Source organism: Aphis gossypii, chromosome X, assembly GCF_020184175.1.
Source record: "Aphis gossypii isolate Hap1 chromosome X, ASM2018417v2, whole genome shotgun sequence".
Taxonomy (NCBI): domain Eukaryota; kingdom Metazoa; phylum Arthropoda; class Insecta; order Hemiptera; family Aphididae; genus Aphis; species Aphis gossypii.
Genome location: NC_065533.1, coordinates 28,542,155 through 28,565,060, shown reverse-complemented (window position 1 = coordinate 28,565,060; position 22,906 = coordinate 28,542,155). Strand labels below are relative to the sequence as shown.

General features: G+C 25.9%; 1 protein-coding gene and 1 long non-coding RNA gene across 2 annotated transcripts; one reads left to right on the top strand and one right to left on the bottom strand.

Moving 5' to 3' along the window:
* The first annotated feature begins 1,407 nt into the window (after positions 1–1,407).
* Positions 1,408–3,589, top strand: LOC126552791 (uncharacterized). Its single transcript, XR_007606211.1, has 3 exons — positions 1,408–1,529; positions 3,060–3,245; positions 3,333–3,589. It is a non-coding gene; the product is annotated as an uncharacterized LOC126552791 (long non-coding RNA).
* Positions 2,651–17,320, bottom strand: LOC114131288 (hexokinase type 2-like). The gene is made up of 9 exons (XM_027996465.2): positions 17,092–17,320; positions 10,130–10,292; positions 9,916–10,058; positions 9,622–9,840; positions 8,356–8,455; positions 5,552–5,741; positions 5,304–5,459; positions 3,912–4,185; positions 2,651–3,138 (listed from the first exon to the last, which is right to left on the bottom strand). Exons 1-9 carry the CDS (start codon positions 17,137–17,139, stop codon positions 3,028–3,030), a joined length of 1,404 nt encoding a protein of 467 aa, XP_027852266.1. The 5' UTR covers positions 17,140–17,320; the 3' UTR covers positions 2,651–3,027.
* Positions 17,321–22,906: the final 5,586 nt, after the last annotated feature.

Below are 22,906 nucleotides of genomic sequence, written 5' to 3'. Positions count from 1 at the left end.
CATTATTTTACTGTATTTTTTTTATTATTATTATTATTAATATGTATAATACAATATAAAATATATAATATATTATATTAAAATATAATATATTGAATGTTAACTTTCTAAGAGTTGCAAAATATTATTATTATTATTTATTATTGCTATTATAATGATAATAATTATTTATAATTATTATTATATATTGTATCAAAAAGTTGATTAGAATATTAGAATATTTTTAGTTTATAATTTGTAGAATATGTGCGAGTTGCAGAATAATGTTGATATATATTTTTTTTTAGTATTATAATTATAAACATCAAACACATTTTTATTTATTAGTATTGTACTATTATATAATTTCATAGATTATACCTGAAATTTTGCAAAATTATATTATTTTTATTATTCTTGTGTTAGGTATAGTCTGCGAGTTGCAAATTATATATTATTATATTGATTGTTTGTTATTATAATTAATACGTTTTACGGTATCAAGAAATTATTAAATATTTTTCTATTATTATTATTAATATTGTATGTATCCCATAGCTTAATATTTAATATACATTTTGGATAAAATATTTTGGTTGATTGAAAATAAAAGATATAATAGCTGAAAACAAATTTTTCTAGTGATTGGGATTGGAGGTGTGTGGCCGATGTGAACTTTATTGTTTATATAATATATATTCTTTGTACAAAATGGCTGTAGGGATTATCACATAAAAACAATGTAAATTAAATCTACAACATCCTTAAAATAATTAATAAGCAATGGTTTACTATTGTATACGCCACTATTATATTATTGTATTTAATATATTTAAATTTTTCAGGTGTAATTGACCTTTAATTACATTCACATTGAAACTTAAGAAAAAAATATTGTATAAATGTTATATACACATTCTAAATCAACACTTATCCTATATTACATGTAGGTTCCAAACAAGAATTTAATGTGTATGACAAATATTACTGATATTACATGTTAAAAAACATGTCGATAATATTAAATACGCACTTCTTAAGTAAACGTATACGAATACACATTATTTAATAATAAATTAGGGCCCTAATCTATAAAATCTATAAAATATGCAGTTTCATATCATAAATATGCAAAATATTTTTTTTTACAAATTAACGAAACTATAAAGTTTTGAGTAAAAAATTTACACAATCTAAACATATTATGTATAAAAATTTGCTAAAATTTATTGAAAAACTACATGCATGTACACACAATAAAAACACTTATATTGTGTAAGTACCTATAAAAATATTATAAAAATTAATTAGGTAAAGTATTATATAAAATTACACACGATTGTAATTATTATTAATAATACTAAATAGCTGCAATAATAAGGTGAACACATAAATTGGGTTGTTATAGCAACCATTTATAAACAAAATTTTTTTTCTTTTTTCTCTCTCGTGTAAAGAAATCTCAAAACGTTACATTTTTCCCAATTCACTCTCGTCAAATGTCAGAACGCTGCTCAAGAAGTTTCACTTCAATAATAGTGTGATCAACGGTAATTACTTTTTGTTTTCAATTAAAAGTTATCATGTCTTCAAATTTTTGTGGTTTTAAAATGTTTTATTTTATTATCAATGAATGCCGGTGTTGCATTGTCATAAATTTAATAATGATTTATACAAGTGTTATGAACGCCACCGCGTGAGCCTGTGATGTTCTGTTATATTTTATATTGTGTCTCTGGTTGTATCCGAAGACGACAATTTGTTGAAACCGTTCTCTGTGTAGCAGGTGTTAATTAAATGTTGTGGAATAGTTAATATTAAAAGAATAGACGTTTTTGGATTTTAAATAAGAATATTACACTTTATTAGTTATTAAAATAATATAATTTATTCTATAAGCACACTACTTAACTTGAATGAGTCGGGTTCAAGACTAACTTGTCGACAAGACCGATACTATAGTCTTGTCGCTCATAAGCAAAAATATCTGAGATAAGACGCCTACATACAGGCGTTATTATATTCTGTATAACAAGCGTCTCTATAGTCTATAGTGGTGGGCATATAACACAAGTTTAAAATATTATTGTATTCAGTATCGACAGTACCTGATATTGATAGTTTATTTTAAAATTAAAATCTAAGTATTTTTCGGGTGCATGTGATCAAGGTTTTTCTCAAAGTTTTCCATTCGGTATTCCTCGTGCTTTCATTTCACATTTTCTGAAGTTATTCTATAAGGTGCTGATTCTAAACATTTAATTATTAAATTTGTATAATTTTATTCAATTTTTATTGTTTATTTTATAATTGTGTTTTATTATTTACAGTTTTTATAGTAATGCAACAAAAAAAGAATCAGCGAAATCAGTTCAGCCTTCTCAATTGATAGATTGTTATACATTTATGGCTCCATTTTTACATATATAGATTAGTATTATATACCATAATACTATTCCTTTTTTAATTTTATATAGGCTGATCAAAAAATAAGTTAACTAAAAATAAAATAAAAAAAATAATTAAATAACTTTAATAAGTTGACTAAAAATTTGATAGTGAACATGGTTATTTGAACGTGGAGACAAAGTAAAATTAGGTTAGGATAGATAGACACATTTTATGTGTCTTTTGAATTTTTCAATAATAAATAAACGTTTTCATTATTCACACCCATATAATTGTACTTTATTAAAATTTTATTATCCAATATCTTATTGCTCTAAATCTACAATAATATTATAAACATTATAGTTTTATTATGGCACAATTAAAAACTGATGAATGCTTATAACAATAATTGTTTGCTTATTTTATATTAAAATCTAAAATCAAATAACATCATTTGCATCATATTATGCTATTTCCTTACTTAACAATAACAAACATACAATTTTGTAATGTTGTAAATTGTGAAATATGCCATCATCATAAAATATACTCACCACCATTACTTAAAACTAATCAAATTTTTAAAAATGTAAAAGAAAAAAATTAAAAACCATTATTTTTGGTAACAACTGCAATTTACTAATTGAGTACCACTAATTATTTTGCTATTTCTTCATTTTTTACTAAAGGTAATTCATCTCTGACAGCTACAGCAGCAACGAGAGCGGCTCCACGACCACTTCCATCGTCAGACAACATCAAGTCAAACTGAAAAATATAAAAAAAGTTTTGATTTTAATTTAAATTACTTAAATCGAACCTACAAGTATAACATGCCTGCTAATCATGGTTGTACACAAAAGTAGCATTATTAGGTAACCAATTTATGTGACTTAGAAAATATAATAACAAATAACTTTTTTAAGACAATATATAACCAAGAATTATTGCATTATTTATAGCGATTCATTCAAAAGAGTAAATGATATGTATTGTAACAGCTGACTATAGCAGGGCCGTAGCTAAGAATTTTCTATGGGGAGAGTCCAGTTCCATAGATAGAAATTTATTTTATAAAGGATATCACTATAGGACATTTTATTGAGTTAAACATCAAAATTGTGAGAATATAAATAAACAAATAAATTTATTAAAATTGAAAAAAAACCAACACAAGTGAAAAGAACTAGATACACTACATATAAATCATAAATTATAAATGGTAGAAACTAGATCACAGACTGACATAATACATTTCAAATTTTAGAATAAATTAGACATTTATATAGTGACTATAGTAATTACTTATGTTATTACTTGAGGTCGAATTTTATGATTTTATTTAAAATAGTTAAATCGATGTAAGATATATTAAAAAATTACTATAGTTTTCAACTAGAAGACTAACTAACCAACACCCAACCCAATATTTAAAAAAATCGTAGATGCGATTGTCTCAGAAATCATCGTTTGCCACACCATAGTATATGATTAGTGTAATACAACTATGGGGTAATAATAATATCCCTTCATTCACTCACATTGATGTCGGCTTTAGTCAGTTGTCTAGTTTTTTCCAGTATGAGTTTATGGAAGTACGGATGGAAGCGGTAAACAGAACCGTCGACGCCAATTGTGATAGATTTTTCATCCATTTTATTTAACAATACCGAAAGACCTGCAGACACCAAATGCGCCGAACGACTCGACACGCACTCACAAATGTACCGTACATTTACACAATCGACCATTGACGAGTCGTTGATGCCCATCTCGCTTAGAATTTTCTGTGTATTTTTGTAGTCGACAGTATCGCTAAGACATAAAAATCACAATTAGTGCTATACTATGATAATATCATGTAATATGTAGATTGTAGAGCATCATAAGTCATAATTTATAACGAATGAGTACCTACAAAACTTACTAGCACTTTTGAAAAGTATCCTTAAGTTATATTGGATATTTGTTATTTATCATAATTATAATAAAAAAATGATTTATATATTTAAAAAAAAAATGAAATTATACAGCCATATAGGGTAGTTTGAAAATTGTTAAAAATTAAAAAAAATATTTTTATAAATAATTATTTAAGCCACTATAAATAAGATAGGTATGTATATAATTTGCACCATTACAGATACCTAGTTGAAAATATTATTTGTAATTTCCATCAAAATGTCGACACGAAAAATAAACCAGAGTATTCAAAGATTATGTCTTGTGAATATTTTATAATATATTCAACATACCTAAATAATAATTTAAATATTGGTTTAATTATGTTTATTTTATATGTAATGTATGAAAAAAACTATAGCAGAGTAAATATTCAACAATCGTGTATTGTGAATATATTTTGATATATCTAACATAAATAATAATTTTAATTGATATGATAAGGTATAAGCCATAAGGCGTAATAAACCGTATAGATAATTACTAATTATAAAAAAAAAAAAAAAATTAATTGATATTTTGTTGTTGATTTCTTTTATTCTTTTATTTATAATATGAATAGAATGAGTAGATCCTAACATAAATGTTATTAGTAGGTAAACAGATCTATACAAACAAGAAAAACTGTTTTTAATTTTTATTTGATAATAATAATGAATAGTTAGCAAACAACTTTAATATTTTCTAATCGGAGACCTAAGCAGGGTGACGTCACTCCAGAATCCTTACATTGTCCTTTATATATACCTAGCTCCTTAATGGTTGCTCTTAAGTGCTCCCTCCCTCTACATTTCTAATCAATGTCCATGATTATAACACATTAAAATATAAAGCATACATGTCACTGAAAAATTATATTTTCATCACATTGTTATTTGTTCCCTTAGTATATCATGAATTAATATTTTAAAAGATTCATGTTGGAAGTTTTAAAATAATTATAATCTTACACCGTATAGGCTAATAGGTACCTTTCAATTTGTGATACAAATGATGTGACAAATGCTCCTTTGGTCTTCATTTGTTCGGATAGTCTTCCCTCAAAGAGTTTGTTTTGATTTGCCAAGTCCACGATAGCCAGTCTCACAATCTCACCCATGTACATGCCACTTATCATTTTCTCGAATCTGAAATAGCGTATATTTCAGAGACTGACAGTCACATGGATTATATAAAAAAATGTATTGTTTCGTTCGTATCGAGCGAGCGTCAAGCTTACCTCTGTTTTCTTGGATTCAATGAGTCCTGGTCTATTTCCTGATCGTACTTCGTACGAATGGCATCTAATTTTCCGTCATCTCCGAATGCGCCCCACTCGGTGTTTACAATCACGTGCGGTTTAATCTTGTCACCATCGAAAAGTTCAACGTTCTCCACTTTTTCAACGTAACATGCGTTACAGCCAGTTCCTAAAGAAAAAAAAATTGTAAAAACAATCGAACTCTGAAAACCGTGAAGCTACATATTTTATTCCATATTTATTTATAAATGCACAATAGGTCCTGCGCATATACCCATCATATACAAACAACGCACATCGATCGTAGGCTAGAAAATAAAATCAAGATCGATAATAATATTATTATGATCTGATTACGTGTGTATGTAATATGTATGTATGTATGAGAATAGTTTTCTAGTCTTTATATTTATATTAAAACGTAGGTAAATATTAAGGTATTCAAAAGCATTGGCGTAGACCAGAGGTTCTCAACATTTTCAGGCCAGGCCCCCCCTTTTAGTTAACCCCAGACCTGAGCTCCCCTCCTTCATAAAAATAATTTTAATGGTCATATTTAGAGTAAAAAAATGTTAAAAACAAACAACAAATATTGATATTAATATTAATATTACAAATTTATTTTAAAATAAAATATATTTTTTATAAAATATTTTAATTAATAGACCAATTTTAATGTGATGGGTGGGCTTGTTTTTTTTCATCACAAAGTTTGGTGAAACGAGGATTTTTAAAATTGTCTTGCGCCCCCCCCCCTCCCGGAGGGTCGCGCCCCACACTTTGAGAACCTCTAGCGTAGACAACAATTTTCATTTGGAGGAGGGAGGGTATATACACCAAAAAACTAGCTAATTCTGGTAAAAAAAAATTATTTTATATTTTATATTATCGGTATAATATTATATAAAATATATATGTATATAAAAGGTCATGAAGGAGGGATCCATCACTATATCCCCCCGTGTCTACGCCCATTTTCAGAAGCTCTATAGAAATTGTAATTTATTTTACTCGATAATCATGGTATAATATAATTCGTTAGCATCCAAAAAAGTCACATGAGTTTTTGACACAAAATTTGAATGCAGCCATTATTAAACACTTTCAAATACGCCAGCGTATAAAACTGTAAACTAGCAATTATTGTTATTATTATACAGCATCTATGTTGTACATGTTACATAATACATTATATAAAACATCTAAATTTAATACTCGGATAGTCAGGTATAGAGAGCCTATATAATAAATATATAATAACAATATATTATTATATAGGCTCTCTAGTCAAGTATATCAAAGTAAATTAATCCCAAATGGCATAAAAAACTAAGACCGTCCACTACGTCCCAATATCAGGTAAACGAAATATTTTTTTTTTCTAATTTTTGGGTTGTGCCCTATTGTAAAAGAAAGAAGCCTAAAATAATTACACAATTTTAAATATTATGAATGCGTGTACAATAATATTTAAAAGAATTTTTAAAAGAAATTATAAGAGTGTACCTATATATGGCTAATGGTTATATAGTACTGCAATACTGCAGTAATTACCTATTTGATAAAAAAAAATGTCGACCCAATGACGTATACATGAATGTAATTTTATAAAACTTTATATTATCGTTACATTTAAAAATGTTAGTTAAAAGAGCATAAAATAGAATAATAAAATTTTCAATAGTATATTATAATACAGAAAACATTATGTGAAGTGATGGGCAACATTAAATTTACACGTATTAAAACAATCACAGTGAACTAGGCCAATAACGACAAGTAGCTTTTTTAATTTCTAATAATTCATAAATAATGTAAATTCGTAACTATAGAATTTTTCTTTCAAACTAAAACATAGTTTTAATATTTTTTGCTCTTTTAAAAAATTCAGTAAAAATATAATTTATTTAAGTATTCTGAAACAATAATGATTAGATAACCGTTATAAAATACAATGTTGTCTAGTCCAAGGGTCAATTTTTATTTAATCATTTTTATTTATTTAACAGTACCACAAAACTTATTATCGAATTATCACTATTTGATAATTATTATTCTAATCTTGACTTTTGACCTATTACAGAAATCTGGAACCTATAAAGTTATCGTTTAATGTCGATGTGAGCGTTCAGAAAGTTTATTAGTTTTCGCTAATAAGCTATAAATCAATATACCTACCTAAGAAAGATATTTTTTGGCACTCAATGTATCAAATAAGGCTAACTTGTTTAATTAATTTATATGTACTTCTATAAAGTAATATAAAATGTTTAAACAAGGAATATAATAAGAAAAGTTAAGAAAAAATGAATGAATTTATATTGTCTATAAAAATATAAAATATGCAGTAAATGCCTACTACTAAAATTAAGTACCTAGGTACTTACCTATATAAATATAAGTTATATCAATATATTATAATATTACGAGTATATAACTTATAAGATGTATGCACATTATTAATAATAGGAACTGTAATTTTTAATATTTCACTCTCAACAGTTAATTCTTACAAGTTATTATACGTTTATTATTAAGTAAATAAAAACAAAAAATAATTTTAATTTTATCAAAAAATAAAAAAATGAAAAATAAAAATACCATCATGTATTTATCTATTAGAATAAGAAACATAAAACTTATAATAAATTATAAATAATATATTGTGTGGTATTGTGTATGTTAACTCAAAACTGTATGGCTAAAACTTGATAGTTCACACACAAATTTATTGAGCTAATAGAATTAATTTAACTACTTAAATATCTGTTTACTCAACATACCAACTATTAGTCCAATTTTGGTGTTCGGAGTCTTCCAAGCGCACGACATGAGTGTACCAGTTGTATCGTTCAATATTCCACACACGTCAATCTTTACGTCCTAATAAAATTAACATAAAAAAAAACTGTCAAAAAAATAATTTAAGTATTCCGTATAAAAGATAGACTGTTGACTTTCATGCTTTACCTATGGCGTATATAATAATAATATGAAGGTACATATTACATATTAAATATCATGTCTAAATCTAACATACCTATTTTAATGTCAATCCGTATTCCTTAGAGATTCAAACAAATCCTATGTACAAATTATAATATTTATCGAACCATTAAAATAATTACAAACGCTGAGAAATGAAACAATTGATATAGGTATACGAGTACCTACCTAATATGAGTATATCATGTATGAGTAGGTATATGACCATGAATGGTTTTTACTGAACTTGGAGAAAACCTATCTTTAAGTGTAAGGTGAGAGCTCATTAATAGGTGCGTACGTATATTATAATTTATTATTTAGGTTTAAATGTCGGATCGTGATATTTCAATCGATATACATTTTTAAAAGTGAAATGTTTTTTTGTATAAATTGATAAAAAAATTGTGCTTAACGTATGATAGGTACTGCATAAATATAAGATGTATTATGTATTATAAGCAATTATAACGGAAAAAAGATATGTCATTTACTGTACAGATATAAAGAAGATTATTAAAATTTATTTAAGCCCTAGCGGCTGGCATCAATTTATGTAATGCTTTTCAATTAAGAATTTTATTATACTAACATGACGACAACAGTACCTATCATATGGCATATTGTCATATTTCAGTTAGGCATAATAATATATCTAATATTACAAGTACATTTTCATAGTAACTTATATTGATAGGTAGGTTCTATATATGTCAAACCATGTAACCATTGTAACCATTGTATAGCGAAAAGCGAACAGCTATACCTTATACCTACGATAAGATTTTAGCTGCGCGCCTACGTGCCAAACATAATACTTAGTATACTTACCAATAATCATACCTGCAAAAAATGTATTGACCTAACCTTGCGTAAATATGATTACATTATTGAATAGATGAAATAAATCAAAACAGAGTTATGCCCTACATTAACATTCTGAGATTTTAAATCCATAGGTACATTTTAACATATTGTATTATAAGAATATATATTTTAAGTAGGTATTTATATAATAAGTATATTAAAAAAAAACTAATTTTTGTAATTTGAACATTATTTACCTTTCTCTTCTTGATGGCATTCTTAAGAAGCTTGACAACGTCTTTGCCAACCACTCCCGAACAATTAAATCCTTTAGTCCAGCTATTTAGAAACCCTTTTGTAAGTCCAACTTGTCTAAGTGGAAAACTAAAAGTAAAGCCCAACGGTAAAGCCTTTTTGTTGTCCAAGTTATACTTATTTACAAATTCTGCCAGACATTTAGCAATATGATCAAATAACTATATAACATAAAGACAAACATAAGTTTAATACCTACCTAATTATCAATTAATAATAAAACTATATTTTATTACTTCTGTGCCTTTGCCAGTTTGGATTTGGCTGGGAACTTTGAAGGTTTCAAAATCCATATGGAAATAGTTTTTATCTCCCAATTCAATCAATAAAATACGGAAGTTAGTACCGCCCAAGTCCAAAGCCAAGAATTTACCTCTTTCTAAAAGAAAAAAAAATAATTAAATGTCATTTGCAACCAAATCATATTATTATCATCAAACGCGTTTTAACCTGTCCCATTGGGTAAATCCTGTACATAAGTGACATAACACTTGACAGTAGAAGATGCATTGGTTTTTTTGTTCAAACCATCCCTGATGGATTTATCCAGATCTTTCATCAATGTGGTCAGTTGTTCATTGGACAAAATGAGTGATTTGCAATCATCTTTGACCTAAAAATTACAAACACTATACCTATTATTGTCCATAAAATAAATTTAAAATTCAGTGTGATAATAAATCATAATACAAGTTAATTAATCATTTTAATTATAACTATAGATATAAAATGTCATATTACATAGCTACACAAGAAAAACTCAAAACAAATTTCCCCATAGCGTAATCTGTTTTCTTGTTTCTTAGTTGATGATTTTAATGATTATAAATTAAGTAGTCTTTTGACTTAATATTTATTTACCTACATGCAATGTCAATTTCATGCACTTAAGTTAAGTTTTAATTTTTTTATACTTTTAAAAATATCTTTTAGTGAATCACCTTTTTTTTTTTTTTTTTGCGGAGGGGACTGCTTTCGCATTACTTCCTCCCGGAGTCTAGTGAATCACCTACAGTGGCGAATGCTGACTCCAGAGTCCAGAGTATGGACATGCTCGTTTATCATAATACATTATAATTTATAATTCTATTTAATTTATAGTCGATAAGTAATATAGAAATTTGTATTTATTTATAAATCAATAAAAATTAATACAATTGTCACACACTCGTACACGTAAATTATATTAATCATTGGCAAAGCGCATCACGTTGAGTATGCCCTGGGTTGTTAGTACCGCGGCTGATGGTAGAGCTAGTCCCGGAAAAAACAATATTTCACAGCAATAACAAGCGTTGTATGGTTCCATGTCTTTACGCCGACGGTATGATGTTTTTAAATACGTAGTATATTATTATTGATGACAAAATAATGTTTTTATTATTGTATACTAATTATGTTTGTATTCTTAAGCATGCGGCGCATGCTCACTGCTGAGCATGTCCGGAGAATTCGCCTCTGATCACCTATTTAAATTATAAAAGTTCACAACATCACATATATTATACTGAACCTAATTAATTTCAGTATTTATATAACTATTTACTATAAACTATATTTAAAATCAACTGTTAATGTAATAACAAAATATTACTGTAATCCTAGATGTTGTCTATACTTATTACTAAGCTCACTCGTTTTAATTGTAGGTACCTAATAAATAAATAAATAATAATTGTAATAATCGAAATAAGTATAATATTACCTAATCAATTTCTACATTTATTGTACAATCTATACCTACGTATTTTATTAATTTTCGTTAATAATTATTTTCATGATAAATTAACTTATAAATAACGATAAAAATGAATACCCTAGGTAATTATTATCAGTGTCAATAGAAAAAAAAAGAGTATATATATATTGATAACATAATATAATATTAGTATTAAAACTTTTTAACATCTCATTAGGAATTTAAACAACGAAATATTATACCTAATAGGTATCGTACAATATTGTAAGCGTGTGTATACAACGCAAAGGTTAATTTACAATCGAATGATAATAATTAATATGTACACTACTACACTTCGATAATGGCATTATAACAATAATTTTCCAAGTAAAATATTTAAAACGTCCGGAAATCATTAATTGCTAGTAGATAATAACGACTAACGACTAGGTATAATATTAAAAAAGCACGATAACGAAATACGAGTTAAGACGGCCAAAACTAGTCCTACTACACTCGTCATTAATAACGCAATCAGCGAAAACAAATACTAATGAAATATTATATGCCATAATGGCTTTCTGAAATACTCGTAAACAGATAGTGTATGTATGCGTGCATATTACCTATTCAGATTATCAAATAACATAAAAAAAAAAAAAAGAACTGAATTTTTTAGTAGATGACTTAAACCGAATGAGCAGGTAAAACTTGTGTATTATTAGATACCTATAGAAAAAATAGGCAATTTAATAATCACTCACTTAATCAAAGCATTAGTTTTAAAATTTTGTTGGTACATTTCTATCAAATCTTATACGAAAACCACGACCTAAAGGCTAAGATGTACAAGTATATAATATTATCTTAGTGTCTCAGTGGTTAGTTTACGTCGTTACTCAATATTCTACAAATTTCTTTGATCATTTTTATTAGAATTGTCAGGTATCTAAATAGGTATATTATAATATAACTTACATCAATTTGTTATGGGTTTCAACTTTCAGTCATTTATACTTAATTTAACGTTTGAAATGTTGTCACTAAGTATAAATTAATTTTTAAAATATAAATTTAATACTATTAATTTTTAATTTTTAATATTATGCCATAATCGACCTAGTATTTTAATAGTGCATAATATTATCAATAAAACAATATACAGTATACATTTAATTATACACTGGTATTTATATGCATGCATATTAAATACTTTTTAAACTTAAAAGAAACATTTAGGTACTTCAATTAAATATTTTTAATATAATAGTGAATTATTATTAAATTTTAAGAAAAAGGTATTATCTAAAGTCTCATTACTTTAATTTTGAATGAAATTTAAAATTAAAACTTATTTGTTAATTTTAAAAGTCATAATTCAAAATGAAATTTTGTTAATGTTATTTTTATGCTACGTTATTATTATTATTTTTTTTATTATTTATTGTAAATAATTAAAAAAGAAGATGACATATTATTATTAAAATGTTTACAATAAAAAAAATATCTACCCCTCCTTTAAGCGCAATGCTTGTGATGTAGATAGAAAGCTACAGTAGATATTAAGATGCAATGGAAAAATATATACTACAAGTAATACAACTTAATACCAATAAAATAATATATCATAAAATATAGAATAAACAAAAAAATTTCACAAGTTACATTCAAATCGTTTAACAATACGTTCATTACTTAAATTTATAATATATTAATTTCTTTTTTTCTTTTTCTTTTTTATTTTAAATAAGTGAAAATAATAATAACTATAATAACTATAGAATTATAGATGTCAAAATAAATACAATATATCAAATTGATTAATTTAAGACCTCATTTTCATTTTATATTTATCACTATGAGAGATAATTTGAGATATCAAGGTAATACTAAAATTATTAATTTTTCAGATACTTCGTGTCTAGTGACATTCAACGGCCACAAGATCTGTTCTAAAATCTCAGCTCTAGTAAACTGGAAAGTCTAAAATACTTTTGATACTATTGAAATGTTAATAAGTCACGTATTTTTTAAAAAAAATCAAAAAACACATTTTCAAATATTTAAATAACATTCTTTTATAAACCAGCGAAAATAATCCTTTACAGTTTCATGTCAACTTTCATGACGGTAAACGCGTAAAATATAAAATATTATAAAAATGAATGCTAATTGACAATAGCACAATTTAAATTAATTGTGTGAGAATTGACAGCTATTTTTATCGCGGATTTTATAACACTGCAGACCACAGCCACTTTTTTGCAAAAATGACATAGGTAATGTAACTTCGTAATTCTTTATTTATTCATTATAGAACATAATATTTAAAAATACGTATTTTAGTTTATACTTTTTTTCTGGGACCTAATTTACCAATCCCGTTTTTTTTTATATATATATAATAAATATTTACATTTATTAGGTAAAGTACTAAAGTTTTATGTATCTTTTATAGTTGAAAAGTTCATGCATTTTTTCTATCTTGAAAATTATCTCTAATCAAAAAAAAAAAAAACTCATCATTTAAAATCAAAATGTACATTCATCGCTTTTTTCAAAGAAATTCAAAATATAATGCAAGTAAAATAATTTTTGAAATTGCAATCATTACAGCCATTAGGCATTTACAGAAATAGGAATTCCTGGAGTTAATTATCTCATTTTAAATAATCAGAGTATTAGGTATAGTATTAATTTGTATTTTATCGATTATTAAAATTAATTGTATATTCACGTCGAGTGTAATTTTTTAAACATTAATGACCCCCCACTCCCCATTTAAAGTTTCAAGCTGTCCGGAATAAGGTATAGTGCGTCCTAAAAAAAATGTCATATTTTGTCGTTGCCTAAGTGCGCCCCAGTTCATTTAGAGTTACGTAGTTATGCAGTTCTAACCACGGCTAGGTGTCAGGTGAACTGGCTAACATCACTAACATCACAAAAATATTTTATTATAATTTATTAATTAATTAGTTTTGTTTTTAAAATTATAAGTGATTAATTTTTACTTAAAATTTATATTTTTAAATTATTAAATTATTCTTTTTTGATTGAAATTTGAATGCAGCGATTTTTCACATAATCAAATCTAGAAATTCATTCAGTTATGACGTATTTTTGTATGCTATCTTCAATGAATTTAATTTTTAAATAAAATAAATAGATTAATATAAAATATTTTAATAAAACTGTTAGTTGCATATACATCACTATACATATTATACAGGGTATAACTCGTCTATTTGACAAATTCAATAATAGTGCAAAATGCAATAATGTCAAAAAGACGAGTTACACCCTGTATACTGCGCATAGTTGTCAAAGACTAATGTAAAATGTTAGTTAGTTGTAGGTTTATAATAGGTACCTACCAATATAATATATTGTCAGTGATAATATTATGGACGCACTTGGGATATACGAAAACGATTAGTGATATTATCGGGGACGCCATTATTGGGCTATTAAAAAGGTACGATATAATTAGAGGAACTCACTCAGGCGACGTTCAAGGTCCAACTATTTATTTAAATTAATATAATACAACGATAATTTAATTCATATAGCAATTATAGAACTACACGATTAGCGGACAATTAACGCGAACATCGCTACTTCGTCTGTTCTCTACCCTGCCCAGCAGTTGGATATTATATTTTATTGCTATATATCACCATTTATCAATAACGACAATAACTATTATGTCCACAATGGCCTTGAAGCGGTACATTATATCAAATGAGTGAATAACTATACTACCCAATTTTATTATTATGATTGTAAATATTTTTCATATTATTAAATTGAATATCTACATTAAAACTCGTTATGTCCATAAGTTCATAACAAGTGAAATATACGATGTGTTATTGAATGAAGTCAAAGAACCAATATGTGTCAACGCCATCAATAAATATTAAATAATTAATATTTAACAATAAATAATAATATACATTTTTCATCACAATATATAATAATTAATAATATAAATGTGTGTACTTATCTAATATACTAATTACTAGTAGATAGTAGGTTGATCATGTACTTAAATCATAATAATTATTTTTATATACAAGTATAAAGCAAAGGAATAAAATGTCAAATGATTGGGTAATACATGGTGGATTTAAACCAACGTTAGTTGTTTTTTCTAGGATTTACCTAATCTCGTTTGTAACGGTCTAAACTACAACGATCATTCGGGGGTTGGCCAAACTATTTTGTGCATTCTAAATTTTACCGAAATCAACTAGGTACAGTCTGTAATCAATAAAACTAAGGATTTAAGGTTTTGTCATTATTTGTACTGAAACATATTTATAATAGTATATTATACTATGTGTTATATAACACATTATACAGGAGTTTACGGCCCATGGCCACATCTAGTATTCCAATAAATTCTTATCAGTTCCTCAACTGTTGTAAATAGTTAAAAATTGTCTCTTTTATTTTATAAGTTATAGATTTTTTATATTTTATAAAACTAATAATATAAATGTGATTATATGATGCAGGGGTGGCTAAAATTTTTTGGGTACTAAAAATATACTTCACCCTTGAGGATTGATTTCCATAAAACATTTTTTTTATTATTGAATAACTACAATTATTAAGAAACATACTTGCATATAGTGTATAATATACACTTAAAAAAAATTTGAATATGATTAACTTTGAAATTGTTCGCTAACGACCGTTTGGCCGCCCCCGATATAATGTATAATCATAGTATGTTCGTAGTTTCGGTACGGCGGAGTTCTGTTAACAATAAGGAAATAATCTCTTGCGGACGATTATACTAGTAAATACCGGTGTATGCTGCATATTATATTTTATTATATCTAATAAATACGACAAAGTAAACATCTTGTCGTTTCTAAACCCCATGGTGCCAGTTAGGTAGGTATACGTTTCATCCTTTGTGCGGAAAGGTAAAAAAGGGTCGCCGTGCCGTCCTATAAAATGTACCTACACTTCTCCCTCTACCCAGTACCCACAAACATTCCTTGTGCGTCAATACGCAGAATCCCAATGAATACCTACTATTGTAAATACGACTGCCGCATTCAATGGTACAGTGTGGTAATCGAAAAGATAGTGTTCTTACTTTGAGTTTGACAATAATCCAATATATTCTACTAACAAATTCAACAACATACTGTTAGTTCTGCTGAACATAAACTAGTCATAAAGTGTGTGAGTGCGAAAAATAAAACAAATATACACCCTCTTAAAAGGAAAATAATTAAAATGCATTTACATCAAATCGCTTTTTGAGTAATTTTAGAATAAAATAACATATTACAAAAATTATAGCGTATACTGTATATTGTGTATGAGAGTTTACATAGGTATCGATTATAAATTTTATTATTATTTGAGTTAAAACGTAATTTTTTGTTGTTAAATTTAAACGTTAACTAAATTGTTTTTAAGATAATATTTAGACAAATGTATACGTCATACGCTGAAAACACAAAAACATGATTTTTCGAGAAATTTTGAGTTATAGAGAAAATAAACAAAGCATCGACATTCTTTTTTCTATAAAATTGTATTCCCTATTTTAACCTTCTTAGTATGAACTCACAATTCATTTATAAATGTCTATGGTCCACGCCATAGGCTACTCAAAGAAGCAGTAAAATTTAAATAATTAAAATGAATTTCAATTCCATACTAACATTTCCCACAAAAAAATGGTTTACTCGAAAAGATCACTTACGGTTACTTGAACAGCGGGCGAAGATGGAGTGACTTCGTCGAAGCCCATGACGGTAAAGTTTTATAAATAATAAAAATAAATCACCTTAACGTTTAACTTTATACTGTTATTATTATTTTTATGAAATGTAAACGAGATCAATAACACACTTGCACTATTCACTTAGAGATATAGAACTAATACGGCAACTGTTTCTACCATACTAATAAATGTACAACCTCCAGGACCTGTTGTGGCTGTATAATGATCCAGGACGTTGACTACAGCGCTCCTCGTTCATTGATCATACAGGTGGATAAACTATAAAATCGATGTTTATTTATTAATTCTACTATCGATTGTATCACCAATTCTTGTAAATAGTACAATCTACAGTATGTAAATATAATTTTATTAATTTGTTATTATCAATTTATAAGTGATCTCCGCCGTCCTGTATTAACCAGAGGCGCTATAATATTTTATTAGTAGTACTATTAATAATATAATTAATATATCGATATCGATTGATCAGTAAAGAGCTGTTATCGGTGGCCTGTATTAATACAGGTCATAATATAATATATTTTTTTTTACCTACCTTAAATTCAAACAAAAATATTATATTGATATGTATTAATGAATTTAAATAGTTTTCTTTAATTTTATGTTTTTTTACACAAACAATTTTACTTCAAAAGTATAATTTAGAGAAAATAAAAAGAGCGCTATCTAGGTAACTGATTTAAACTGATTATGCATAATATTGCGCATACGCATATTTTCTTCTAAATTATCATTATGTTAAGCTGTTAAGCTATTATCAAATTCAAAATTTAAAGTATTGAAGTATTTTTTTGTGCCTTAATTAAAAAACATATATATATTTCCAGTATTTTTTTTTTTTTATAGAAACATTATGTTAAATAAATACATATTAAATTTAAGTATATACCTAGTATAATAATTTATAGTTGCATTAAATTGAAATTTGTAGTATTTATATCTAAGGAAATATGAATAATATGTTTAACATTTTATTTTAAGATTGTCTTTAAACTATCAAAATATATACCATAGATTTGATTTGGTAATCAGGAAAGAAACATTTAAATGTATCAGTAGGTACACAAAATTATAATAATACACGACTATTTTTACTAATGGTATCCTGGGTGATTGTAAGGTCAAACAATATACTTATATTGTGATTTCTTTTTATTTCTTGGATCTTTGTAAATGTTTGGTTAACTAAATTATCTGTTCAACTTTATTATTGCAGGTACATCTTCTTTATAGATCGTTAAACTTTTAAAGGAGAAAAAGATATCTTCAAGTACCTAGTTATTATATTTTTATCAAGCTGTCTAACTTAACAACCATTTAAATACTTAGTGATATTTTATTGCATCTATTCTGATCCATATCCATTTTAACACGCCACAAATTACCTACCTATTTCCATACAAGTAATAAAAACATATTCTAATGTCTACAATGCATGAGTCTTTCATTAGTTCATAGTTAAATTTTTTTAAGCCTTACAAAGTAATTTTATTATTCATTGACTGAAAAACTTTCAACGATTCATACATAGCTCCTTTTTTTTCATTGCATGTAGATCCAGTTATTTTACAAATATTTCTAAATCCCATCTATTTGTCAATATAACATAAATGAATTATGATGGGAAACTGAGTATTTGTATTTTCCTAATTCAAATAAAATATTTCAACCACATCAATCATAAACTAATCTGGACTTAGATGTTTAATTTTTTTTATAGCGGAAAACATATTTAAGTATATTTTTATATCTTTTAAATGTGTAAATAAATAATACAATAATACAATTCAAATCTAGATCCAAAAATGTGAACCACTTATAACATTACTAATTCAAAATCATAAGCATTAAACCTATGCGTACCATTAATACATTTTCAAATTGTTTTAACATAATATAAAAATCTTTAGAGTCCAATATGTTATTTCCATCTAGTTATTCTACTTAATCTGTAACTTATTATAAGTTAGTTAAAAAAACATAAATCTATCTTCTTAGCTAGGTTTAATACATTTAATATTAATTATAGTTATATCATGATAAAGCATGTTGTTGTAATCAATTAACTGAATATCTAATAAATTGTAGTTCTTGTGAAAGACTTAATTGACTTTATCATAGTGATTGTCATATTCCTCCACTAGCTAAGAATTTTAAACCTAACATAAGTACTTTTTTTTAAATAAGTATTTATTTATTTTTATAATTATTGTATCATACCGTTTGTAGTCCATCCATGAAAACTTGAAAGTACCTATACACTTTCCTAAAACATTTAAGTATGTGCCAATGTATTATAATATAGAAACGATATGATGAATTGAAAAGTTATATTACTATTAATAATTCTGAACAGAAAATTCATTTAATGTATATTATTGTAGTTGTATTGTCTAAATGATGATAGTGTACATTGTTGAGATCATTTGAATAAAAATCAAGTAAGATACAACAAGAACATAAAATGATTGTTAATAAGATAACATTTTAATAAGACTAGATTAAATATTATGTTTATTAGTATTCACTGTATTAATAATAAATTGATTGAATGATAAAAAACGATACTTATCAACACCATTATGTACATCAGTCATTCATGATCTTAAAAATACACAAAAAGTGTTTAGAATTGGAATGTAATATTACTCTGTAAATATCATTGATATATAATTTTAGATAATATTTATTTTTGTAGACGTCATAACAGTTTGGTTCACTAGCTACTAGCCAAGTATTTAAACTTTATTCCTAATTCATTATATTTTTGCCAAAAATTAGCCATTTATAATTACCTAAATAATAATCCAGATATTATTACATATTTTTATTAACTTATAGAAGATTAATAATTTTAAAAAACTGTCTGAAAACTCTATAGTCAATAACCATTAATTAGCCAAATTAGAAAAAAAAACAATTAACAATATTTAATTAGTTTGTATAAAATAATACACTATAATATTTAACTTGAATTGATTATATTACACTATTAAATTATATATATATATTTAAATAAGTTATCATAAAATGTAATTCATCTTTCCAATATATTTTCATAGCCACAAACACTTAAATTTAATTAAAAATAAAATGTATTAGTAATCGCATGTAAATAATTGTATTGTAAGAGTAAATAAATTAAAAATAGTCTTAATGCACCAATATTTAATTGAAGAAAAAGAAAAAATGTGCTTATTTATAATGTGTTGCTATGAAAATGTTTGTAAAATATCAAATTCAAAAAATATATTTTATTTTACAAATTAATAGGTGTTCTATGTTTTTTATAAAACAAAAATTAAATGATTATAATTAGACATAGATAATTTTAATTGAGTATTTGTGAGTTTATTATTAGTACAATTAAATCAACTTTATAGGTTTGAATTTATATAAAATAATTATGTTTATATATTTTATAGTTCAGACATACCATATATTGTGAATGAATTTGTTAGCATTCTTTATGAATTAATAAAAAAAATCAATCCTTCATCAAGGATTAAAATAAAATGTTAATGTAAACATTTGTTCTTAGATCAGTGACTAATAATATAAATCTGGATATGAATTATGAACTTCAAAGTATTAGCCTTTAAAGTTACCAAAAATTGACTCAACATATCTACAATGATAATAATTTAAAATTAAGTCTAAATAACTTATTATTTTCGTGACTGTAGAGGTTTTTTTTTTAAAAGACAATTCAATACTCAACAATATTTCTGTTTATTTAAATAATTACTACATTTTTAGTTTATGAGATATTCATTATAAATGAATAAATTATTCTATCTAATATTAGTATTTGTATTTCAGTTTTATCTTTTTTTAATTAGTTTATTAAATGTACTTTATTTTTCTAGTGATATATATAGTCTGATCAAAATAAGACGGCGACTAGTGGCGACTAGTTTTCATCGGTGATAGCAGACCCTTTCTTGTAAAAATCACACATCGAAGTATAAAATACATTTGAATTCAAAATATGTTATAATATTTTATTTATTTTAAATTTAACTATATACATATATTTGTACATGCAAAGCTATTGTGGCATACAAACATATACAAACACTGACAACTGTCTATAAGCAGTTGAGCGGTAATTTATATTTGATACAAATAAACAGGAATCAAGACAAAAGTAAGACATTGCACTTTGCATGGGCAACCCAGTGTTGTACTGACAACAATATGTTCACTGGAACAGCGATCATATTTTGTACAATTTGACACATTAATGAAGTGATGATAGATAATGTATAAAATAACTAATCAAAGTAAGAATTATAAACATTACCTACATGTTTTAGTTATTTCATAAATTATCGGATTCGACACTTCAACTCTAATACATGCACTACTCTCTCAATTATATTATACATTCTTAATTGTGTTGCTTGAAAATAATCTATAATTTAAAGTTTAGTTATTGGCATTTTCGTATTTTGTGTATATTCATTGAGTAACTTAACAATGACCCGATACATATACTATGAAAGTTTGTAGATTTTGAATATAAGGTAAAGCAAGATGTCAAATAATAATAATTTTTATTTATTTGGTACCAACTTGGGTAAGAAAATATCATCACTGTAGTCAGCTGTGTAAGTCATTATTTCATTATTCACACGAATTTAAAAAAAATTAGTCATCTTGCTCAATTTTGTCTGTAATGCTCAATCTCCTACCTCGTGTACACTCTTATTATGCTATTCTCATATCTGTATGCCACTATCTCATCTTTCCTTATCTTGTTTAACCTCCCTCTTCCTCTTTTCTTTCAATATTTACTTTTATAATGACTATTACTCCCTCTAAATTATCTCTCCTCTTAACATGGTACGAATGACCATCTCATGTTAGGTTAGATTAGTCTGGACACCAGGAAACCACTTATAAAAAGCTTTGAGTGGAGCGTAGCTCTAGACTTGGATTATACTGAAAACTGAGACACCCAAAATAGAAACTTTTAAAGTATGGTGTTGGAGAAAAACGCTAAAAATTCTATGGACAGAAAAGAAAAAATGTTGAGGTTTTCAGGAGAATGAATACTCAAAAATCAATATGGAATACTCTAAGATTGAGAAGAAAAGCATGGACCGAATGTGTAATAACTTATTATTTAATTATAATTAATAATTATTATTAATAAGGAATAGTCCTTGGATAACAACAATAATAGAGTTTAATTAAAGAAATACCTGCAAGAGGAAGGCCTAAAACTCTATTTCTGAAGCAAGAGATGGAAAATACCAGAATAGGAACATACTGGGAGTTGAAGAGATAAGTGGAGAGAGATTAATAATCATTCAACCAATCTTCGGATTAGGTTAGGTTAACCTGTAATAAAAAACAATGTTGCTTAGACTGAAATTGAGAAACAATTTAAGTGTTGATACTAGGTTTAACCATTTTCATTAACTTGAATGGTAAGTTTGTGTTATTTATGTAGATTTACAAAGGGTCTTAGAAAAACTAATTTCTTTAAAAATATTAACTTAATAAGTTTAAACTAAACAGAAAGATCTGAAGTATAAAACTAACCAATAATTACATTATTGATAGTTCTGTTAGACACACTACAGAAGTTTATGGATAGTTACCAGGGGTAAGAAAAAATATTATATATTATAACTAGTATACTACTCATAATAAACTTGAGCAGTAGAAATGTTGTTCTATATAGTAATACTAAAATATTTAGCATAAATTGTACATAATTTAAATGATAATGATACAACATAAAAATAACAACAGCTAA